The 27,073-nt window shown below is 32.8% G+C and overlaps 1 protein-coding gene across 1 annotated transcript; it reads right to left on the bottom strand.

Moving 5' to 3' along the window:
• Positions 1 to 11,807: 11,807 nt before the first annotated feature.
• LOC110791742 (probable linoleate 9S-lipoxygenase 5) lies at positions 11,808 to 20,904 on the bottom strand. The gene is made up of 10 exons (XM_021996501.2): positions 20,434 to 20,904; positions 15,678 to 15,967; positions 15,323 to 15,563; positions 14,513 to 14,857; positions 14,317 to 14,402; positions 13,708 to 13,815; positions 13,312 to 13,616; positions 12,959 to 13,222; positions 12,363 to 12,882; positions 11,808 to 12,279 (listed from the first exon to the last, which is right to left on the bottom strand). Exons 1-10 carry the CDS (start codon positions 20,630 to 20,632, stop codon positions 12,046 to 12,048), a joined length of 2,592 nt encoding a protein of 863 aa, XP_021852193.2. The 5' UTR covers positions 20,633 to 20,904; the 3' UTR covers positions 11,808 to 12,045.
• Positions 20,905 to 27,073: the final 6,169 nt, after the last annotated feature.

Genomic DNA, 27,073 nt, shown 5'->3' on the forward strand with positions numbered 1-27,073 from the left:
CGCGCGGACAGTAGCATGGGCCGAGCGCTGTGCGCTCAGCGTGGGCCGCAAGGCCTGCGCGGGTGTACGGTGCTCGTGCGATGCTCGTGTGCGAATCCTAAAGCTATCGGGATTCGATAAAAGATTAAATCCTAAACCTATTAGATAAAGTTTATTTAAATAGAGTCCTAGCAGGATTCTAATTAAATAAATTAGTATCCTAATAGGATTCCAATTCCTTTTCCATACCTCTATAAATAAGGGCCTAGGGTCATTATTTATACATAACTTTTCAAGTATTCAAAGCTAGGATTTTTAAGCAGAAAAATCAGCCATAACTCTTGCCCATTTAGCCAAAAATAAGTAGTACCTTAAGGGCGATTCTAGTTGGTCAATCTTAAGGCGGATCCGGACGTGCTGTGGACTATCTACGGAGGGACGACACTTGGAGTCCTAAAGACTTGTTCTTGTTCGGTTCGGGCGCAGCTAGGGAAGGCACGCAACAAAGAGTATGCATCTAAACTATGCTAAATGATTATGTGTAAATAATATGTTTTCCTGGCTTTATGGTTTTTCCGCATGATTTATGAATCGTCATATGTATCATAACCTAACAGTCCTTGCCAATGGTTAACTCCAAAGGGATCTTGCTTTATCCTTTACCAGTGTTTATGCGTGTAGCATCAATATTTAGCATATCTTTATTTCCTTGAATCAAGAACTAATCCTATGTACCTTTTCAAGTACCATAAGTTTTTCTTGATTTCAATCTAGTTGATCTTCACTTAGATCAATAGAGATTGGTATATGTTCGTCATGCCTAAAGTCATATGATACGTTTTTGGCGATCCTCATATTATATCATACATGATAAATTCTTTTGCAGAATAATTCCCAATTGAATTCTATTCATGTAACTTTAGCTCATTCTAGTTTCAGTAGATACTAAATCCAGCTAAATTCTTTGACATATAATATAGGTTAAGAATCTTACTTAGATCCTTTGATGTTTAACTTAGTAAATGCTTATACATAGTTTAAACATCTTTTACTTAGATTTATTCATATGGGTCGAATATCTCCAATGGAGTCTTTCGTGTTCGATTTAGTAAATGTCATTACTTAATCCAAAACAATATTATAAGATCTTTGTAAATAGATCTTAATACCCAGTATGCACTAAGTTTCGCCTTGGTCCGTCATTGATGAATAATTTCAAATCTAAGTCATTAGCATTTGAATGTTATTTCACAATAGAGAGATATGTGTTTGATACACATAGGACCAATTAAGTTTTATGTACCCCCACTAAACTTCTTATATATCTATAAGAATCATGTACATTTTATGAAACTAAAATGCTTATTAGCTTCACTAAAATACAGTTCCAATTCCTAATTGCTTGCTTAAATCTGTACTTAGATTTCATAAGCTAGCTTTCCTTTTCAAGCATTTATTTGGATCCACAAATCCTATGACATGTCATGTACATAGTTTCTTCCAACATTTGACCGAGGAAGATGTTTTGTCATCCAATTTCCATATGTACCAATATGCAATCATTGCTTGAATTATAGACTTGAGCATTACGATTATGCATGAGCTTTCAACACAATCCATGCCATGAATTTGCTTGTAACCTTTAGCAACTAATCTAGCTTTGTGTTGTGAACACAATTCCATGTTTAATGGTTTTTATCCTTAAAACCAATTTGCAACCAATAGGTGTTAACCCATTCTTGTAAATCAACAAAATTTCAATTTTGTCATCAAAACATTGACTATGTTTTATGGCCTCTAACCCTTTAAAACATTTGAGTCTATATATGGCCTCTAACCATTTTTAGGGAATCTGGGTTTCGTCATAGCTTTCTTACAGGTCACAAACTCATTAATCTAAATGATAATAGTTTAACTACAAATTGTAGGTTTCTTCACTATCCAATAGAAGAATCTCATAGCTTTAGTGACTTGAACTCTATGCCTACTTGGGTATAGAACATCAAACAAATAGAATATCAATAGCCACTTGAAAGTCCTTTGAATATTCTGTTCTCCTTGAAGCACTTGTAAAGTCTTCTAAGAGATGTCTATTCTTTAAAGCCACTTCTAAAGTCCTTAAAGAATAAGTGTTCGGTTTTTCTGAAGAACTTCGAAAAGCCTCCGGAATGTCCGTTTATGTTTGTTGTTCGCCTCGAAGACTTTCGAGGTCTATTTTCTCCCACTTGTCATTTTGGAAACGAATCTCCAAAAGGACATTATTTCGAGCAAACAAACATTATGTTCTCAAAAATTCGTGGTAGAAACAATACCCTTGTGTCTCATTTGAATAAATCACAATGAAACATATATCTATACTTGAGCCTTAGTTTGTTGAATAACAAACACTAAGCTCCCACTGAGTTTAGGAACTCTTTAGATATATTATGAAAAGATATTCTGAAATAGCTTTGACGAATTTTTGGTTTAGTTTGGTGGTAGTTGAGCATTTTGTTTTAGAAATTATAGGAAAAGTCTTTAGGATCCATCATTGATCGAATCAAGTACTAATCGACTTCGATCATTCCAACTTAGATATGCCATATCTTATGGAGCTAGATTGTGAATTTTACTACACACAATCATTGATGATTATTCTTGACTTAAGTAATCATCAACATGATCTAACCTAGATCTTTATGATTTCTTGCCAAGTGGATTTTATACTTCTGAATCTTTGAACTAGCCAAATAGATTCGAGTTTATATCACTTTGAGTAAATAAACCTATATTCACTCAAATTTAGGTGAAATAATAAAGTCATAAAATCTTTCTTTAGCTTTGAACTCTATTGTCTAGGCGTTCAAACAATAGTTCATATCTTTTGTTACTTACAACAAGTAAGACTAGCTTGTCTTGAATTGATCTAGAAATCAATCAACTTTTAAAAGTCCATCAAAATAGAGCTTATGAATGTTAACTTGTTGATATGGTCTAAGCAACAATGCCAAAGATTAGTGGAACTCAAATCAAGGGTTTGATTTGAACCTAGTAAAGTTTTTATTGTTAAAGAGTTGTTTGTTTTAATCAAGCATATTGACTCATCTCGTAAATAACCAATTCATTCAAATAAACAAACAAACATTGTTTTTGTTCTTCTGAATGTGAGTCTTTTCTGTGTTTGAAAACAGAAATTTAGGTATGCTGATTGTGGAACGAAATAGCCATTAAGTTCCAACCTTTGAAAGGACTTAAAACAAACTAGATGACCCTACAACTAATGTAGCATTTCCATGCTTTATTTCCCACTTGTAGGTCATTAGTGTAGCCTAGCTTCCATTGTTTGAGTTATTAACGAAGTAAGAACCTCAAGCGGTATATGATACCAAGGAAGTTTGATTGCTAGGTCACTGCTCTTTAAACATAAACTTATAGGTAGAAACGAAATTGTAAGTTCCTTTCATTTGTTCCTTTGTTTTCCTATTTCTTGTACCCTTTCTAATAGCCTTAAGAATTGAATTCTCTAGTGTTGACTTTTATACTTTGTTAGACATGTCCAATGTCACTCCAAAAAGGTTCTTACCATTTTATGTTGAATATTAAGTTTCAACTAGATGATCTTACCAGAAGCTTCCAAAGTTCTCTAAGCATCGATCTATTCGAATGTCTAGGGACTAGACTCATTCGAGAATTAAATGGACAAAGATATTAGGTTGTTAACCATTGGTAAAGCTGAGCGTTTAAACTCAATGCTTTATGATCTCAAAACTACATTGTATTTTTGAATCCACAAGCACCAATCGGTTTGCCATTCGACTTTGATACTCGAAAACAACCATAAAAGTCGCTAAAAGAAACGTACATTTTAAATTGCTCATTTTCTCTCATTCCCGTGAATCTTTCTTGTATTCACTACCAATCGAGGAAATTTACTGTTACCTTTCTAAAAGGAATTATTGCAGTGCAAGATATTTAATTATAAACAATAATTAAAACATACATTGAAGCATGCAAAGTCTAAACATTTATCATGAGTAATAACTTGAAAGTTAAAGAAATCATGCAATTTAAACAAGTTATTAGCATTTTATTCAAATTTATTGTTCCGGCAGGTGTGAATAAAATGATTCCAAGACCCTAAAATCATTGAAGAATTAAGCACATTATGTATTTTGACTCAATTCTAAAATATTTTAGGTAAGCAAAAGCCTTTTGCTAATAGTCTAGAAACTACTCTTGGTTGATAGTTACGTCTAAGAACTTATTAGGAAAACCTATCGAATTTGCCACGACATAAAAGGACTCCTTACTTATATCGTTGAGTTTCACCAAAACTAACATGTACTCACAATTATTTGTGTACGTTACCCCTTTAGGATCAATAAGTAACACCTCGCTGAGCGTAATCTATTACTAGATTGATGTAAAGGTTATCCAAGTAAGTGTTATTTTGGCATGGCACCTTTTAACTCAATTTTTAAGTTTGGAACTTAAGGCTCTTACTATGTTGGTTAGATTTTAAGTGAACTAAAATCCTTAATCATGCAACATAATCAAGCTTCAATCTCATGCATATTTAAGACATATTTAAAAGCAATAAATAACTTAAAGCATGCATAAGATAAATGTGATCTAGTATGGCCCGACTTCATCTTGAAGCTTCAACTTCAAAGTCCGTCTTGAAAATGGATTGGAAACTCTGTCTTGAATTTCACCGTGGGAGGCGCCATTTTCTTCAAATAGGATCAGCTATAATTAAACTAATTACAACTATTTGATGGTACGCAGACCATATTTGATTTGAAAAAACAAACTTTGGTGCATTAGACCAATTACATTCAAATTAATGGTACGCATACCATGTTTTCTATCCTATTTGGGCCATACTAGTCACTTCATAACCTGCAAAACAGTACATATACAATATATACCATTCACCCATTCATTATCATGAATGGCCCACTTAGCTGGTTAGTAAAAACACGTTATATGCATCACATAAATATTTGCAGCAATAAATCAAGGGCACCAATAATCTACCAATTATTCAGTCCTTATTAATTCTAATCAAGTTGTTAAACCTTAAAGGATTTGTAGACCTAATCAAGAGTTTATGACTAAAATTGCTCCCACTTAAACCAATAACTTTATATGCTTTACAAATTTTAAACATAAAAATGTATTTCTAGTCTAACCGGAAACATACAAGTTTAATTAAAATTTAAAGCTCATATAAAATTATAATTGAATCCATTTAATTTAATTCATTTTTCAGTTGAATTAAATGAATTTAAATTAATTCGAGGTTTAATTTTAGTAAAATAATTAGTATAAATAAAAATTTATAATACTTATAATATTCAAAATTAAAATCCGAGAAAACAATTTAAATTATTAATTTTAAAATCAATTAAAATTATTTCCGAACTGAAAATCTCAAATTAAAATTCAAAACGATTCAATCGTAACACGACGAGCACTTGAGCTTGCGCCCAAGTCCCATCGTGTGCACGACTGGTCGCTGCACAAGGCACGCATAGCTCCACGCAACACGCAGCCACATGCCACACGCACACGCAGCCATCGATGGCCACGCTGCGCGCAGCCTCGTGATGTGTCGCGTCTGCTGCTGCTTTCCCTCGCGAGGCATCGCTCGCTGCACGCGAGCCAGCGCTCGCTGCGCGAGCCAGTGCTCGCTGGCGCGAGCCTTCGCTCGCTGGCGCGAGGCAGTGCGCGCTGTGGCGCAGCTCGCTTGCTGCCCACACGCGACTGCTCGCTTTGCCCTGCCCCTCCCCCACGCCCATCGCATAGCACACACGGCCAGCACCTCTGCTTCGCGCGCGCGCCATGCTATGCTGCTCGCTGCATTCGTACCGCATGGGCGACGAGCTCCCTTGCTCGTCGTCGCGTGCCCGCACTATACAACACCCCTTAAGGGTAACACGTAGCTTCTTTTGCTTTGTGCGTGCAACATTTATGAGCGTTTTCATAAAAATTTAAAATTTAAAATTTAAAATTAACGACAAATTAATAAATCATATTAATTTCATAATTTTAGGGCGAAAAATCGAAAATTTATCAATTAATTAATTTCCGATTAACATGGATTCAAATCTAGGTCATAAAAATTTAAAATTTAACATAAATTAACAATTTTTATGGTGGATTTTAATCATGGATGCCTAATTAAATTATTAATTAATTATGAAAAACAAATCAATTCTAAATTATTCAAATTTCAACAAATTAATCATAATTACATATTAGGTTGTATAATTATCAAGTATAGGCATTCATAATTGTTAAACATATACTGTAGGTCAATCAAAACTCAAGATTTATCAACAAGAATCGCAAATATTCAATTTAACATCTTAAATTTACAAACTTTTGCGTTCGAAAAACTTAAACCTCCGAAAAGTCATAGTTAGGCTTCGAATTTGGGAATTCTGGGTTCGGCCGAAATTTTTCTTTTTGTCAAAATTTTAGAATGCCTTTTACATGCGAAATTGACACAAAAATCACTCGATTTGGTTGAGTAACGAATATTCTGCCGAAAAACTGCGTACATATAATTAAATAAACGCAATTTGCAATTAATTACGAAAACTAATCACCCCTTTAATTCCTTGCAAATTTGTAAAATTTAACCATGTTCATGCAATTTAGATTATGAAAATAATAAGAGGATCGTGATACCACTGTTAGGTTATGATACATATAAATAAACATAAATCATGCGGAAAAACCATAAATCCAGGAAACATATTATTAACACATAATCATTTAGCATAATTCAGATGCATACACTTTGTAGCGTGCCCTCCCTAGCTGCGCCCGAACCGAACAAGAACAAGTCTTTAGGACTCCAAGTGTCGTCCCTCCGTAGATAGTCCACAGCACGTCCGGATCCGCCTTAAGATTGACCAACTAGAATCGCCCTTAAGGTACTATAAATTTCGGCTATTATGGGGCAAGAAAGTGACTGATTTTTCTGCTCAAAAATCACTGTTTTATTGTATGAATACTTATTGAAAAACTCGTGTATAAATTTATGACCCTAGGCATATATTTATAGGATTATGGAAAAGGAATTCGAATCCTGTTAGAATACTAATTTATTAATTAGAATCCTTTTAGAACTCTAAATAATAAATTTAATCTTTTAGGATTAGGATTTAATCAATGCACGAATTCCGATAGCATTAGGATTCGTCACGCACACGAGCAGCGCACAAGCACCGCACGCCCGCACGCAGGCCTTGCGGCCCACGCCGAGCGCACATCGCTGAGGCCCATGCTCGCAGCCATCGCTGAGCTTGTCGCGCGCGCCAAGGCTTGGCTGGGCCTGGCCTTGCGCTGGGCCTGGCCTTGCGCTGGGCCTGGTCGAGCACTTGGCGTGTTGGATGCGTGTGGCTTTGCTGGGCGTCGGCCTGGGTTCGTGCTGGGCCTTCGTCTAGCAAACCTCGTCCGATGCTAATTCGTACGATACGCTTTCCGATTAAATTCCCGATCCCGGAATTCATTTCCGATACGAACAATATTTAACATTTCCGATTCCGAAATTAATTTCCGTTTCGAACAAATATTTAATATTTCCGTTCCCGGAATTATTTTCCGATCCGGATAATATTTCCGATTCTGACAATATTTCCGTTTCCGGCAATATTTCCGATTCCGGTAATATTTCCATTTCCGATAATATTTTCCGATACGTACCATGTTTCCGTTTCCGGCAACATCTACGACTTGGATAATATTTATATTTCCGATACGATCCATATTCCCGTTTCCGGCGATATCATCGTTTCCGGAGTATTCACTTGCTTGCCTTTGACGATCTCAGCTCCCACTGAAACCAAGATCCGTCGATTCCGAATATCCATAGATGGGGTATTTAATGCCATTAAATACTTGATTCGTTTACGTACTATTTGTGTGACCCTACGGGTTCAGTCAAGAGTAAGCTGTGGATTAATATCATTAATTCCACTTGAACTGAAGCGGCCTCTAGCTAGGCATTCAGCTCACTTGATCTCACTGAATTTATTAACTTGTCAATTAATACTGAACCGCATTTATTAGACTTAACATTATATGCATACTTGGACCAAGGGAATTATTTCCTTCAGTATGGGATGTCTAGCATACAATGAGCCTATTGAATATTGCCTCAGTGCATCGTTTATTCTACCACAAGTGTAGAATACATTTAAGAAGTTTTGTGAATTGAACTAAGGACTATTCGTGCTAAGAGCACATCCCGCTTGTTAACAGACAATGTCGGGTTATCTCAAACAGTGCTTTTGAAAAGGAACAATGGAGTAAATTCACTTGAGTCCTATGTTTGATCACAAATCCTAAAGGATTAAAATGAAGTGTCATTGTTTAACTATTTGTTTGTGTAATTGTTTAATTACTTGTGAGTTATGTCTTTGGGTTGAGTCTTGAACATAACATACTAATTAACGTAAAGTGTAACCTGAATAAGCTTTAAAACTCTTGGAACGTATGTACCTCGAGTATGAACAATGGGGGGAGTCGCGTCGGAGAAACTCGTACTCCTTGAATTATACAAAATTTTGTTTCATTCTTTTGGTTATTCGCTTATAAAATGCGCAGGAATTTCGTCGGTATGGTCCAAGCCCGACTCTATATTATTTGGTGTTTGGTGGGCTCCCAACACCCTCAGTTTTCCTCAGTGGTCTTGTTTTGCCTAAGTGGTTTTGTGTGATACCCGTTCGAAGCTAAATTCTTATTAATCTACGAGTTAAGGGTCGTGTCAAGTCTCGAGTATGTCTTCATGATTAATTGATTTATTTGAATGGATTTTGCATGTGGATTATCTTTATTGTTGAGTGAAGCATGTTAGACTAAGATTTCATTCTAGCTTGTTCGTACTCAGCTTTCGCTGACTTCGTGCTTCATGTCTTTAGGTCATGGCTTTCGCCTTAATGACCCTATGATGATCCATCATTGCACTTGAATGGTTGGGAAGTAGATTTCAATAAGCAGGTTGGTAGAGATAACTTGCGGGAGAAGTTATCGTGGGAATAGTGTCGAGTGACTATTTCATCTCTCGTAATTATAAACTCTATTTCTGATTTATAGTCATGACTATTACTACTACTTTAATTATTAAACCATAGTTGGTGGATTTTCTAAACTATTTAATGTTGGTTTTGGGCCTTGATGGTTCCAAGTTGTTTTATGACCATTAACTATTTAATATGTTTTGAAAGTTAGTTAATTTCCGCAGCGTAATTCTGGTAAATAGCCTTAGCCGTTATCACGGTGGCGGTAATATCTTGGTAATTCTTTTATATTAGCCGGAAAAAAAGGTAAATATAAATATAAGGAATTACCAGGGTGTTACAGGAGTACTTCAAGAAGAAGTTTATGTGGAGCAGGCACTTGGTTTCATTAAGAATGGAAATGAGAACAATGTATATCACCTTAAGAAAGCTTTATATGGTTTGAAACAAGCACCTCATGCTTGGTATTCTCGCATTGACTCATTGCTACAAGACGGTTTTCAAAAATGTTCTCATGAACATACACTCTATGTCAAGTCAAAGGCAAATGATGAAAATTTAATTTTATGTTTGTATGTTGATGATCTCATATTCACTGGGAATAGTGAGGCAATGATTACAGAATTCAAGGAAGCAATGACACGAGCATTTGAGATGACAAATATGGGATTGATGTCGTATTTTCTCGGCATTGAAGTGTGGCAGGATAATGATGGTATATTTGTTCCACAAAATAAGTATGCCACTGATATCTTAAAGAAATTCAAGATAGATACAACTTCACACATTCGTACTCCTGTTGCAGAACGTGTGGAGAAGAAGAAAGAAGGAACTGGTCAACTTGTTGATCCAACTTATTTTAAAAAGTATAGTGGGTAGCTAGCCTACGCTACTTGACTTCTACTAGGCCCGACATAATTTATGGTGTTAGATTATTAAGTCGATTTATGGAAAAGCCATATCAGACACACTTTCAAGTTGCTAAAAGGATTTCATATTATCTTAATGGTACACGAGATCATGGATTATATTATACTTATTCAGAGTCATATAATTTGGCTGGATACACCAACATCGATTGGGCAGGAGACATCGAAACACGTAAAAGCACATCCGAATATGTTTTTTAATCAGGAAATGATGTGATATCATGGTCGTCAAAAAAGCAACCAGTTGTAGCTTTATCAACGGTGGAAGTAGAATATATTGCAGTAGCTTTGCCAGCTTGACAAGCAGTCTAGCTACGTAGGATCTTAGAAGATCTTTGCTATCAACAACAATCACCAACAAAAATAATGTGTGATAATAAGTCAGCTATAGCATTAGCAAAGAATCTTATCTTTCACGGAAGAAGCAAGCATATTGATATACAGTTTCACTACATACGGGAACTTATAAGAAAGAAGAAATCGTAATTCAATTTTGCTCGTCGGAAAAGAAAATTGCGGATATAATGACAAAACCACTTAAAGGTGAATTGTTTGAAATTTTCAAGGGTTTACTTGGAGTCACTTCTTACACTAGTAAGTAAGAATAATTTAAGTTTGAGGGGGCGTGTTGAAAATAACAAACTTAAATAAATAATACTATTATAAGGAGAATAAATTTAGCATTTTCATATTACCATATAATGTATGGTAGAATAAGAGAGTTTTTAGGAATCAAATTTAAATTGTCGAAACACTATAAATGTAATACATTGTAGCTATCAATTAATTAAGCACATTGAATATATTTGTTCACATATTCTTTCTCCTCCTCATATTGAGCTTATTAGTATTGTTATTGTTAAAGATTAGGAATTGGTTAAATTGTTTTTTACCACCTAAAAATAAAGGACAAATTGTTTTTTACCACCTAAAAATATCGAAAATTTGTTTTTTACCACCTAACAAAATAAAACTTGTATTTTACCACTTAAAAAAAATATTAAAACTTGTTTTTTACCACCTAAAAACTAAAATATAGATAAATTTTTTATGTAAAGCTACCAAATTCAATTTTCCTCCATTTTTTTATACTCCATGTGTGATTTTCTTACTTTTTGCCCTTCTCTCTTTATTTTCATTAAATTTTGTCAATTTCGTGAATTAATGGTGGTGACAAATTATGTGAATTCATGGAAAATATGAAAGCGGTGGAACATATGAGAGTTAAATACATGAAATAGTGGAATAAGAGAACTTATTAGAAATATTACTGTTATTGTGGCCCCCATATATCATTTTTATCTATTTTTCCATTTTCCGGGTGGTAAAAAACAACTTTTAAATTATTTTTTTAGGTGGTAAAATACAAGTTTTAGTTTTTTAGGTGGTACAAAATAATTTTTCGACTTTTTTAGGTGGTAAAAAATATTTTGTCCTTAGGAATTAGCAAATTCCTATTTTTTTCTACAAGAACAACGGGATGAACAACGCCATAATAGAAAATTGAAGCAAAATTCACATACTTGTAAGTCCCATAAACCATAAAACGGTTGGACATTAATATCTCTAATTTATTTTCACAAAATTATAAAAAGTTGAAATTCTGAAAGTATATATATCGAGACGAATTAAACAAGATCCACACGACTAAATTTTTTCTTACCTATAAATCACAAATGATAGTCAAATTGAAATTTGTGAATAGTGTCAATATCAAAGTGTTCCTATTATTTCGAAACAGAGGGAGTAGAAGAGAAGGTTGCTATTGAAATGTGCTTCTCAGTATCATACCTAGTCTTTTACAAGATATATCAAAATGAGGAATTTAACATCATTTGAATCTAGTAAACTATTTTTTTTTTTCCCGAAAACACTCACCCGCACATGCACACACAATATATATTGATAGATGATTAAAATCCACAAGAAAAATAGTTTATTTTCATTTTACATTTACTCTAATTATAAAATTGGTGCATAACATATAATCTGATCTTACCATGAAGCCTTGTGTACTTCATGATTTTATTATGACAACATAAAGTGAATCAAATGTACGTAAATTTCAAGCTACATGCTTAAGAATTGAGATCTAATAAATCAAGTTGACATAAATAAAAGCTTCAGACTGATGTACTGTTAGGAATTCCCCTGCCAGTGAGTCCTGCATCGCTTGAAGGATACAGCAATGTATATGGCAACTTCACTGGACCAACTCGGTTCTTCAGTTTCTCATCTTTGTTCCTCCCTACAATCTTATCTTCTATTTCCTCCAACTTTTTCCCGAATTTCCCAAACGCTTCTAATGGTAAACTATCTGCAGTCCATTCGCGAGTCTCTCTTTGCCCAAGATAGATCTGTTTGATGAAAAAATATGTTAATATGACAAACACAACTCAAACAACATGATTGATTCGCGTGTAAGAGGTTCCTGCAGTACCTCATCAGTAGGATGTCGAGATAAAAGTTCTATAAGTGAAATCCCAAGCACAGTTTGGAACTTGTTTGAGATTGTTTTTAGGAATACAGTGTCAGGTTTTTTCTCAAGTTCTTCATATTCAGGAGTGTTTGGTTCTGGCATGAGCCTTCGGCTAACAGTTGGGCGATTTGGGTGGTACCCGGCATAAGGGTACTGTCCGAAATTGACTGCTGCATGGAGTGCAGAAGCAATCCATATAATGGTGGTGCAAGTTTGTGTTAGTTCATCAAATGTTTTCATAGCTGGCCACCATTTTTCATCCTTCAAATCACCGTGTCCTTTTTCTCTGATTTCTTTCCACCATGACTGTAGCTCTATGTCGTTAGAGATCATGTCATCGGACTTGTAGTAAAATGAGCAATACTCTTTCACCCATGTCTCGATTGCTGACCAGATGTCTAGTGCATCAACAGCGTATGGGTAGTCCTCTATTAGTAGTTTGTACCCATTAGGGCTCTGCGCGTCTTTCACAGCCACTCCCCTGATTAACAAAAACATTTCAGTGAAATCATATGAATTTAATTGGTTATTATAAGAAAATTTTGTCATGAAGTTACCTTTTAATGAGATCATTAGGAACGGCTTGCTCAGTGAAAACCCAGCTCTTGTACACTGCTGAAGACAAGTCCATGGAAAACTTTCTAGGAACAACAGTTTTCTCAAGGAGTCCATCAGCATTAAGAAGTATTTGTCTTGCTAGCGCGTTTATGTCCATAGTATAACGGAAATGAGGGTGCAGAAGTCTATGGATTGGATGAAGAACACTCAGTTGCCTGTTTGATGCTATCACAAAGGGTTCTATTGCTGCATGAGTTAGCATCCTGCAGTTTAGACCCAAATAACATCAGTAAATGCATACCTTGATGAATGAGCTAAATGTAAGTATGTTTGAGGAAGAAGAAGCTAGTACCAGTGGCTGACGAGTTGATGTTGGCCTGAATCATTAACAGCAACATAAGCTTTGGCAAGCTGCCAAATTGAGGCTTCAACACCTTCATGAGCTGGTGTAAACACCTTGCTAATGGCACCCAATTCATCACCTTCAGGATGTGGTAGACTCAACTCGATAGCTAAAGGCTTCAAAGTACCGTCATCTTGTAGGAAGAGAAGTGTTCTTGTTGCATAGATCTTCGAAGGTGTGGAGTTTATTTTCCTTACAAAAGGCATCAGAGTGTCGTGGTGGTCTAGAATGAATACCTTGTTTTTCGTAACTGCCTGTTTCAATCAAACACGGATTTGGTTATATAGAAATCATTTTGAGTGTGTACATTCGCAACAGAAACAGTTTTTGTGTTGAAATTGTTACCTCGTCTACACTTAATCCACCAAGGTTCTGCTCGATGTGTTCTTTGGTGATTGAGCTGTTCTGGTTTCCATATGTTTTTGGATCAAGTTTGCTAACAGGAGGAAATTCCTGCATAAGATAGAGCAGGGCAAGTTTGGTTTAGTGGTAAACACAATGTATGATTCATGAGTGTGTTGTCACAACCTTTACCGGATAATCGGATATATGAATCTAGTACTACCTCCGTTTCAAAATAATCTTTACAATTTCCATTTTATTCTGGTGTATACTATAATGTTATTTACTCCGTACATTATAAGATTATGTTTTATACTTCGTATTATTTTTTGACATGCAAATTTACTATATTACCCTTCTTATCCTACAACATTTATAACTTTCCACTCAGTTCTCTTACTTTATTAAAAAAAAAAAAAAAAAAAAGTTTCTTATACCCACCCACTTCTTTACACATTTTTCTTGCTTTATCCGTATTATATTATATCCACCCACCTTTTTACACAATTTTTCTATTTTGTCTTAATATTTATGCAAATAGTAAGTGTAAAAATCATTTTGAAACGACTATAGTATATGTGATTATTATTTCTAGACGAAGGGATATCTTACCTCAAGACGACGAATGACTATAGGATTTACACCAGCTAGCATTTCCCTAGCAAATTCTTCATCAGTCCTCCAAGCAGATTTATCCTCTGTGAACAAGACAGCATGAACCATTAAACAAATGATCATAATTCCCTTGTAAGGAAATTAAAATAAAAATAGCATCAGAATTGAAGTGGTATTTGATTTGGATGTATACCTTTGATTACATCAGGCATTGGGAATTTCAGAAGTGGTGTATCACCATCAGTTTGAAGGAAAGCCTTAAGCAAATCAAATGGGATGCCATCCTTTATCTTCTCAATTAAAGCACCCTTTGGTAGCTTAATCCCACCTTCATATAGATCAAGTTCATCTTGGAAACTATCAAACTCGTTATGATTCTTGTCGAATATAGACTCAAGACCAACAACTAAGTCCTGGGACAAAGACTTTAGCGCGTAACCCAGGAAATCTGACATCTTTACATGTCCGAATTTCTCATCTCTTGGAACATATACGCCTAATGCCTTCACAAGTGACAGCCTACTCTCAGTGTTTGGATCTGCCAAGTCATACAGATAAAGTATTTAGCTCTGAAACCACACATCTCGTATAAATGAAAGCGACTTTTATCTGAAAACACACCCTTTGTTAATGCCAGTTAAACACAAATCTAGTCCTTACTTCAAATGTTCATTTTCTCAGTCTGCAATTTACTTTGTTGAAATATTTTTACTGTAACAAATGACTTCAGAAACAAAAAATGTCCGAGTAATCTTTAAGTGCAGACGTGCAGTAGATAAACCATCAGCAAAACTCGAAAAATGCTGTTTTATAGATGTCAACTAGCAGAACCAAGGCTTTATTCTTTTCACCTTATACTTATTTGCTTATTAGATCAGACCAGAAAAATCAGACATTCAGGCCAGACCAGACCAGAAACTAGAAAAATCACACTAGATCAGGTGAAGAGAGCAAGGCCTAACCGCCTAAGGCGAGGCTCTGTCCAAAGTGCTCAAAGTGTTACCTGTTTTCGTAGGGGGACGGCCTGTCCTTCCCCTGCGAGGATAAGGATATTCAGCAGAACCTCCAAGTACAGGGCGCGCATACTCTGAACCCTTATCAGGATCTCCAAGATCATTGTAATACGCATAGTCATAAACACGATCCCATTCCTCTAGCTTCCCTTCTCCATTCCCTCTCAAAATCTCCATCTCTTCTTCTCTGTACTTGCTTAATGGTCCCGGTGTTTCATGAGGTAGATAAACCTGTTAAACCACGTACAATCGTACATACATTTTGTTACAACCAACATAAACTCCTTACATTAGATAACTTAATTGTCACAGTATTTTGAATGAAACAAAGAAATAAACTAGCACCTTGTTGCTGAAAATAATACGATCCTTGGTGTAGTATTTAACTGGGTAGATCCATGAGTTGCAAACAAAATCGATTTTACCAATATCAGGAATGTTATCTAAGGTGACAGACTTGAGGAAAAACTGATTTTTATGTTCATTCTTTATAAGTATTGCACCAGGAACACCAATGTTTTCATCCCAATCAAATGTTATCTTGAATGCTGAATCACCAGGTGTTAAACCAGTGAAATTTCTTAGCCAATTTTCCAAATATGATGGTTTTCCAAGTTTTCCTTTCGATTCATTGCCTGCACATTAAACGGATTTAATCCAACAATCGTTATGCCAAAATAGTACGTGGTACATAAATATTGATCATATCCATGACTCCACTTAACAAATTACAAGTCAAAACAAAATGTTAGTGTTTTATTTGCATATTTCCATTTATTCAGGAAAAATAAGTTTAGATAAGATCAGATAGTTTTAATTCATGATAAATAAGTGAAAATCAGATGAATAATTACATGGTAAAATTAAGACATGCCAAACATGTTTGAAAAGTACTCTGTAATTCCCTATGATTTAGTTTAGCTTATAAGTACGGAGTACTTCACTGGGAATGCAATGATTGTTGACATTGCTCTATCTCTTTAAGTTGTTTACGTTTAGAATCTTTATAAAGATCTAATACTCTATGGACAAATAAATATATAAGTCAAAACATATTGATAGATAATTGTTGGGATTATGAATACGATTTTAATTTCAATAATTAAATTAATTTTTTTATTCGCCATGTTTTTTTAGTTTCTCTAAAAAAAAAGGAATATGAAGTATTAAAATGAAAGGAGGATAAGGTTGCGTAGCTAAGAGGACTTAAACGACTTGTCTCTCTCCCAAGTCCGATCCGACCATAGGGGGGGGCCTATGATGATAACTTATTGACTTGTCATTCTCCCTCAATTAGTATAATAATTAATCAACAAGAAACCTTCAAAAAAGTAAAAAAATAAAATCAACAAGAAAACACAAATTCTTATTTACAATGGTTGTACAATAAATATTGTACACCAAAGTAAAAGTTAACTCAAAATGTCTAAAAGTTAAACTTATATATGTAAAAGTTATCCATTTTTTAATGATAAATTTTTTCATTTTAATAAAAATTGTTTCTTCAAAATCACTAATAATGTATAAAATTAATCATTTAACTCTTTAAAATGTTTATCTATCAACATTTTTTTACTAATATAAAAGTTAATCAAAACTAGGTTAAAGTTACAAAAAAATAGGTAAAAGTTATCTTGGTGTACAATAAATTTATTGTACACCTAGTGCGCGCAAAACCTTTTGACAAGAAAATGAAAACATGAGCAAAATGATAATCCAAATGATAATAACATGATTGAAAATATCATTTTGTCTATACTTGGCAGTTGCCATTAAAGGTTTAGGACAATTATTGCCTTATTGGCAAATACGTGGAGTGCATTGTCTGTACTGCTACCATTGTAACAAGAGTCCAAGACCCCCTTTGGTTGCTGGTGGACCATAGTGTGCACAATAGGTATTGTGCACCTAAAAATGTAAGCAAGTTTTAGGGTAGATGAACATGATATGGAGCATATGTTTTGTATTTTTTTATTGTATTTTTTTTAAAAAAATTAAGATAAAGTGCTTTATTAGTACGGAATTCAGTACGGGTCAACCTGATACGGATTAGTGGGATAGACATTTTGAGAGTAGGGGAATATTAAGGGAAGCCCTCTCTCAAAAAAGTGTCATTTCCACTAGGCCAATACAATATATGTTTTGTGTTTATATCAATAATTGTAATACTCTCTCCATCCTAAATTCATAGTCTTGTTTTTTCAAACTGGATGTCCCAAAATTATAGTTATGTTTTTATTTTTAGCCATTAAGTTTCCCACTTTTCCAGGTACTATAATAATTAAAACTGCATTGAAAAACTCTACATGTACTATATTTTACTTTCTCAAGTATTGTATTCCCTGTTACATGTACTATATTATACTTTCTCATATTAGAATTCGATCATTAATGCATTCCAATTTCCCATATATTATATTCCACTGTTTCTTAAAATCCGTGTTTTTAGTCCAACGGGACTTTAAAACTTGGACGGAGGGAGTATGTTTTTGTATTTATATCAGTGATAAGTAATAATAATACTCATATACAGTACTATACGCGATGTTCTTTTATCACAATGATATGTTCTTTTACATGGGAACTTTTGTACAACGACAAGATTTCTACTACTTCTGTCTAATAATGTTCTTTCTGAATACTATTTGCACGAATATTAAGACAAAAATGGAAAAAGTGTGTAAAAAAATGGGTAGATGTAATAGATATGGATAAAGTAAATGATAGTGTAAAAAGATGGATGGATGTAAGAAAAAATGAATAAAATAAGATAAGGTGGGTAGAAAGTGATAAATGTTGTGGTGGAAAAAGATAAGATAGTAAACTTTCATGTCAAAAAATAGAATAAAACATATGTAAGAACATTGTAAAACGGAATAAAATGAAAAGCGTGAAGATCATTATGAAACGGAGTTACTAAGAGCATCTTCAATGGTAACTAATTTCTAAATTAGCTTGTCATGCCAAATAATATTTCAAGCTACTTCCCTTTCTATCTAGTTGGTACCCTAACGGTTAGCTACTAGCTTGCTATTTAACGTAGTCATATTTGTCAATCAATATTTTAAATGTAATTAAATTTAATATTATTTCATTGACCAAGTTTTTTTAAGCAAATTGACTTATTTGAGCTAATTTGTTTGGTCAAACTAATTTATCAATTCAACTCCGATGGTCAAGCTATTAACTTGAAATTTCTAAAAATTGCAAACAATTCTCTAGCCAGCTACAACCATTAAAGTTGCTCCATATACTTCCTCCATTCTTTATTAAATGACACAATTTTTTTGTCACGTTTGCCAATGCAATATTTCAACCATTAATACCTTTTATTATCAATGGTTAAAAATTATAAAAGTTTGATATTATAAAACTATAGGATGAGACGATTATAATAAGACCCCACATGACTATATTTTTTGTTACGTATAAATCAAAATTGATGATCAAAGTATATTATATGAATAGTGTCAAAAGTACAATTGTGTCATTTAAAAAAGAATGGAGGAAGTATAAAATTTTATAGCCTGACCACAAAAGTCAATGATTTCTATATAGATATCACTTTGTCTTAACCCCTCCTTTCCTACTTAAAAGTCTCATTATTCTTTCACTATTTTCTAGTTCTAGATTCTCCTATCCACTTTAAATAATCAAACTCCACTATTCTTTATTTTTATTAGGACAAATTATTTTTAAAACTAAAACTTGTATTTTACCACCTAAAAGTAAAATTAAATATTTTTTTTACCACGAGAAAACGGAAAAAAGTTTTATGTGAGACTTACTAATTCATTTTCCCTCCAATTTCATACACTTACTCTGCGATTTTCTTTAACTCCTTCACCCTCCTCTCTTCATTTCCATTGAATTTTTTTTAATTTTGTGAATTGTTGAGAGAAAAAAATCACGAGAATTCATAAAAAATGAAGTAGGAAAAGAGAATGGAGTTAAATACATAAAATCGTGGAAAAAGAGAAAAATATTAGATATATTATCGTTATTAATTGTGACCTTCCGCATAACATTTTCATCTATTTTTTTCATTTTTAGGTGGTAAAAATAAGTTTTAAATTATTATTTTAGGTGGTAAAATACAGATTTTGTTTTTTAGATGGTAAAAAATAAATTTTAAAATAATAAAAAATAAATTTTTAAAATAATAAAAACAATAATTTGAAAACAAATATTATTTTTAAAAACAATTTTTAAAATAATAAAAAATAATTTTTAAATAATAAATATTAATATAAAACAATTTTTAGATGTTTTTTGTTTCGAATTTTTAGGTGATAAAAAATAATTTGTCCTTTTTGTTATTCACCTTTAATTAATCAACCAAACCCATTTCTCTTTTTTCTTTATTCATCTTTAATCAACCAAACATCACCAGTTCACCACTGGTATCTTTTTTCTTTTCTTTTTAAAATTCAGCTCTCTTAAATAAAGTGCATATTGTCATGTACACCGTCGGTCCTTAGAGAAACGAAACTTCTAAGGACCGATGGAGTGCATAACAATAATTGTTTTCCTCTATGCTACTTTGTATTACTCATGCTAGCTATTCGATCATATTATACTTCGAATATAATTCCGAGAGGAGATCTAATCAAGCAAACACTAAAACACGTACTGTGGAATATGGATCGAGTAGAGATAGTTCATTGATTTCATAGGATAACAATGCTTATATTTTACTTGAAAACGTGACCTATATATATGACCATCAATATCTTCACCAACATATTTATTTTAAAACTATACATCCAGAAGAATCCAACAGAATCTCACTAGAGTATACGGAGTATACAAATATTATATATAAATAGATGAATGCTCATGGTAAAATAATGTTCCCGTGACACTAAAAGATTCTGAACAGGACAAACAAAATGGAACGTACGGAGTAAAATCAACAATTTTTGGTATTTTTATTTTGAAAAAAGTATGTTAACACCTCGATCAATGATTGAGCAATGATAATTATAATTATAATTTATAGTATATGAAAGCACTTTAATTAACAAATAATTATAATGAAAAGTTATAGTACTAAAAAAAAAGAAGAAAACAAAAAAGGGAAAGGTACAGTAATAATTACCTGGGTCGGAATTAACAGAGCTAACAAGCTGAAATGACACTTTTTTACCCAATAATTCATCAAATCTATCAAAAATGGAAGCATTGAAATCATTAAAATCTAACACATTCTTCTTCATCAACACTACTCTTCCATTTATCTTCTTCTTGTTCTTGCCTTTTCCATCTCCTGTAATTGCATCTACAATATTATGAAACATTTTGGTTTTTTTTTTTTAATTTATTTTCGTGAAAAAAGAATTTAAAAATGGCTAAATTTAGTGTATTTTAAATGATTGTTGGAAGATGAGTTTGTGGAGGGATATTTATAAATGAGATAAAAGTAGGTGCCTGGATTTAATGATATGGCCATAACATAATAGGACTACATGACGAAAATATGAAATGACTACACTAGGGCAACTTTTTGGTAACACACTAACATATGAAACCCGTTGTTCATTGTGATTTTTGGAGGGTGACTTTATTGGGTTCTACGACTCTCCCTCCGTGGTGCGTTCTCTTCACTTTAATAAAAATAATAATAATAAATTAAAAAAATCATGTCTGATAAGTTTAGATCATTTGTAATTGGGTTTTATAAGTTTCTATCAGGTTCTATATATATGTTTATTCTCTTAAATTTATTCTCTCGAAAGCAGGTGCAAATGTGCAATAAGCTTCTATCAAGTCTGATCAGGTCCAATAAGCTTCAGTCATTTCCAATAAGTTTTAATTAGGTCCTATTAGATTCAATAAGTTCCAATAAATTTGTGCTTCATCCGGTGAATAAAACACACCCTTATAGTAACTAGATTAGATCATCTGCACGCATGGATATTTTAAATTTAATATTTGACCATTTTTTTTTATAAATATTCGAGTAACAAAATATTGTTCAAAAATAAAGTAGTACGAAGTATAAAAGATCTTAACAGATTATCAGAAGATAAATAAAATTAGATAAACTTCGTATTTTATAAATATTATGTTTAGAGAAATAAAATTATAACTGAAATTTATATTGAAGATAAAATAAATAGGGAATGATAAAATTTTAATCAAATATACCGAATCTTCTCCATAAAAAATATAGAAATAAATAAATGGCGGATAAAATGGGAAAAAAAAAAATTTGGTATGAAAATTTCACCATGAAATGACATGTGTCATTTCTGGTGTCTGTTTTAGTATAAAGTAATAATAGATAATTAACGTTAATTGTGGTCAATTTAAAAAGTTAAGATTTAGCTAACGAAATATCACATGTGAATGTCATATATTGATAAAAGGAGAAAGATGTTCACTAAAGCCTTATCGCGTTATATACGATTGATTTTCACTTACTCGTCTGATATAAACTTATTTGAATGATTCAAAATCGAAAGATACAGTACGAAGTATGAGCACAAATCATAGTTTTGTTACCTTTCAACATCTCCACAATTCTCCAAATCTTTAGTAAATGAAAAGCCAAGTAAAGAACACAAACATCTTTTGCTTTTTACTTTTTTAGGGAATCACATTGTAAGTCATCAAGACCTTGACCCTTGAGGAGGCATCGTCTAGCATTTGTCTCCAATACTACAAATCCACATACAACAATAATGATAGCGAACTTACATTCAATTACCGGCCCATCCCAGATCTTCGAATTATTTTTATCTGACTGTATGATAATATCATGCGTTGAATTAATCAGATCTTCAAATATATTTTATCGATCAATTGTATAATAATATTATGCACACGTTAAATTTTTGAGGGAAAAATATAGAGTTTCATTAAATAAGATCAAGCTCCACCAAAGTTTGTAGGCTTTTGGAAAAAGAGTTCATACAAACACGTTCCGTACTAAAATCGATTTTCCGTCTAGAAATAGCATGAGCTACCTTATTATCCGCTCGTCTTACATGAATACGTATGAAAAAGTTAAAAGACTCACTCATGGACATGATATCATCATAAAATGCACACGTTAAATTTGATCAGTGCAAATTAAAAACAACTCCGTTTATATACTAAGCGGATATATTTACCACAAGTCCATCCAATTAAATTAATAGTTCCCAATAATAAAAAAAAATATATAGTTAAAAAGAATTAAGTACAAACAATATGCATGCCCACCAATTCCCGTGGTCATTCATAGAATATCCTTCATACTCCATATGCGAATGAGAGGATTCTGGACTTGCCGACAAAATAGTGAAATAATGTGAATAGGAATGTATACGTATGCAATTACTATGCATGTTGTGGTCTTATATAAAACCGTCTTACACATAATATCATTATGTTATTAATTAGTTTTTAAATAAAGAGTATAACTATGTCATGATAAAATGTAAACATCTCATTAGAAAATACTAAAACTATATGATTAATTTCAATGTGTAACTTGTGTAATTAGAAATTTTAATTTTTTTATTAACATGCGTAACTGTTTGATTAGAAAACATAATTATTTGGTAAGAAGTTGGTTTATACATAACACCGTACGTCATACATAAATGATTGTATTGTATTTATACTTCCTTTCACGGAGGGACTATTAATTAATTACGTTACTTCCCGTGAGGGATGATACACATATTCTGTTAACTTCTTTTAAGGGTTGCACGTTTTTGAGTTTAGGCCATTCTCTTGTAGTCTAATCTTTCCTTTTTAATCTGTGTTTCTTAAACAAAAGTTGATAAATTTCTTATAAATCATCGTTATAAATTATAACTTATCACAAGGTGATCGAATTTTAATATCCAATACTATTTACAAAATCGAGTATATTCGAATCCAAGACGAATTGCAAAATATAGTCTTGTCCGATTCGATTTTAAGCATGCATTATTGTGCTTCACACCATAAATAATTAAGCAAATCTCAATCTCAAGTTGTTATAACAAATAGGGAATCAAGGAGGAAACATAGGCCCACTAGGCCACTAATATAATTCAAAGGAGGTTCCATCTTAAAATCAATTGACAATAGGAGTAGTCGTCTACTTAGGTTTTATAAACAAGAAGCTCTTTGCTTCATCTTCCCATGTATGACACAATTAATACTCACTTACTTTCTAACACAAGTTATGAAATGTAATAAACGAATTGTTCATTAAATGATTAAATGAATGAGCATACACAGGGTTCATGATCAAACTCGTTTATTTCACGGGATTCCAAAGTTGTTCAACCTCAGCTCATTTATTAAATAAAACGGACATGAACGAGCTTCGGCCGAGTTCGAGTTCGGGTAATATATTGAGATCGAGTCTCGACTCACTTACACCCATATTAATCGACAAATTAACAAGTGTAGGTCGGGTCGGCTAGCTACGTACCACATGATAAACAATTAAGCAATCTCCATCTCTAAGTTATGAAATGAAAGGCGTAGAAAAAACCACATGTTGGTATTCTCAAACTCTCACAAGGCCGGCATAACAAGCTAAGATATACTCCCTCCGAATTTAAATGTTATTCCCGTTTTTTTTTTAGTGTCCCAAAATAATCTTTCCATTTCTTTTATTTCCTTTTTAATCTCTTCCTTGTAATTTTAACTTTGTAATTCTATTGGTTTATCAATAAAAAACCTTGTAGTCTCATTGGTTGGTTTAAGTTTGGATGGATTAATGAGTTGGCATTTTTATTCCTTAAATTCTATTGGTTCAACTATTTTGTTTTCTTGTGAAAATGGAATCAAAAAGCAACAATTCCCCATAAAACTACATTAATAATAGTTAATCTTATAATGTTTCTTTTTCCTTAATTACCGCGTAAAATGACAAATGGGAATAACATTTAGGTTCGGAGGGAGTATATGGTACCAAAAAAACAGGATTATGGTTGAATTTATTGTGGGAATTCAAGGTGATGATGATGTTTACCATTATACCAAATTGAGTTGCATTGCTTGAAAGATAACATTATTTTAGAATTCGGATTTCAGAAGCAACTAACTTTTTTTTTTAATTTGGTATTGAATTTAATTTCTGCATTTATTATTTCATGCATGGCAATCATTTTTGTGTGTTATATTATACGGATTTTTCATGAAATAACCCCGAATTTTGGCGTAATTCACCAAATGCCCCTCGACTTTCAGAAATTCACCAAATGCCCCTCACAAATGACTTAATACCCAAAATACCCTTACTAATGATGCGCCGTTAGTCCTCCGTTAACCTAATTTTCAAATTCACCAAATACCCCTATTTTAATACTTATTTCACCAAATACCCTTATTCAGAAACTTAATTCACCAAATACCAATAACTTAAAATTACTCATTTTGATGCTCAACGGCTAGTTTTTGTGTTTGAAAATTAGCCGTTGCTTATTGTTTGCTTATAAATACTCTTTTTCTAACGGTTTATTGTAGTTTTCCTATTATTTTGTTAATTTCATATCATTTTTGTCATGAGTTTTCTTTCAAAATCATCATCCACACCCAATGAGTCCACATATGTAAGAGTCCCAAATAAATTTTGTTATCATGGGAGAAAATTTGACATCCGAATATCTGATACAACACTCAATCTGAAGCTCCGGTACAACACTAAAACAGAAAACACTCCTAAAAACACCTCAAAACGTCGCAACTCTTCAAGAAAATAGCTACTTCTTTTGTACCTTATTCTTTATGTGACCAATTAATTATATTTACCACGCAATCGGAAGGTATTCCTTTTTCAATATGGGAAACATCTTTAACATATGCAAACAGATTAAAAATAAAGCTCTTATTAATTTTATTCTAACGCATATGTTCCAGCTACCTCGGCTTCTATTGCTTCCATGCCACATATTTAACGTTAACTCCCTTTTGTCTCCTGTCTCTACTGCCTCCAAACATCTTTCTTCAATCTCCTAACTTTCTCTCAACCTTACAGTCGAGGCATAAAGGTTTTCCCACTTTTCTTTTGAGCTAGGTCCTATTGACATGGTCAGATTTATGGACAAATGTCTATTTTTGGATTTGAGGGAACAAGAAAAAAAAATGAAACTAAGGTATGTTCCAAAGCTCATGAACCAGTGAAAAAACATGAATCTTGGCACAAAGATTTGCCTCCAAACTCAAGATTTTCACATCATGAATCCAAGTTGAAATCGAGGTTGTGATAAAAATATATGTGTTATTGAACTTGATTTCTTAGTTTCTTTACCATTCGGACAATAAGAAAATTAAGGTGTTAGCTTTAGATTGAATTACTTCAGCTTCACTTACATAAGATCCCTTTGAAAATGGGGTTTTTTGGCCTTTTGCTCAGCTAAAGTGCATTGTCTTTACTGGATGAGGCCTGAACTTATTGGATCATAATTGAAATTTACTGAGTGTTGTATCGGAGCCTCAGATGGAAATTTCCTCCCATAATATTAGAAATTGTTTGGGACTCTTACATATGTGGATTCATGGGTGTGGATGATGATTTTGAAAGAAAACTCATGACAAAAATGATATGAAATTAACAAAACAATAGAAAAACTACAATAAATAGTCAGAAAAGGGGTTTTTATAAGAAAACAATAAGCAACGGCTAATTTTCAAACATAAAAACTAGCCGCTGAGCATCAAAATGGGTAATTTTAAGTTATGTGTATTTGGTGAATTAAGTTTCAGAATAGGGGTATTATATGAAATAAGTAATAAAATAGGGGTATTTGGTGAATTTAAAAATTAGGCTAACGGAGGACTAACGGCGCGTCATTAGTAAGGGTATTTTGGGTATTAAGTCATTTGTGAGGGGCATTTGGTGAATTTCTGAAAGTCGAGGGGCATTTGGTGAATTACGCCATAATTCGGGGGTATTTCATGAAAAATCCGTATATTATATATGTATGCGGCAATTTCACAACCAATCAACTAATTCAAGATTAAACCTATTATCATTTATCAATTTATCATTACATTATTGAATTATATTAATGTGTATCGTTGTAGACTTATAGGATTCGATTGGTTAAACATGGACCATTTTTTATTATGTGCATGAACCATTTATTATCTTAATTTATTAGCTTTTAGGCCGGTGACACTGACACGTATGTCATTTTTATTTTGGGAAGAACGTATGTCATATGTTGTATTGTTGTGATGTTGATAGTAAATCCCGGAATTATTATTTTTGTTACATAATTATGGAAAATTTGTCAAATACAATCTAATAAAGTTTTCTATTTGCCAATTACAACTTCAAATTTTTATTTTTGTCTTACAACCTCAAATTTCTATTTTTGCCAATTACAACCTTAAACTTATACATCTATTTTAAATTACAACCCCGAAATTATTTTCCGGCAAAAATCACCGGAAGATGATGTCATAATGTTATTAATAAAAATAGTTACATATTTTCTATAAAAAAAATTAAATCGATAAATAAGAATTTAAAAAAAAACCGAAAAAATAATTTTTTTTTACAGATATTCTGTACTTCATAATTTTTTTAATAACGTTATGACATCATTTTCCGGTGATTTTTGCCGGAAAATGGTTTCGGGTTGTAATTTAAAATAGATTTACAAGTTTAAGGTTGTAATTGACAAAATTAGAAATTTGAGGTTGTAATTGGCAAATAGAGAACTTTATTAGGTTGTATTTGACAAATTTGTCCATAATTATCTTTAGAATATATTTTAATTGTTTGTTTGAAATAGAAACAATAA

Source organism: Spinacia oleracea, chromosome 4 (assembly GCF_020520425.1).
Source record: "Spinacia oleracea cultivar Varoflay chromosome 4, BTI_SOV_V1, whole genome shotgun sequence".
Classification (NCBI taxonomy): Eukaryota; Viridiplantae; Streptophyta; class Magnoliopsida; order Caryophyllales; family Amaranthaceae; genus Spinacia; species Spinacia oleracea.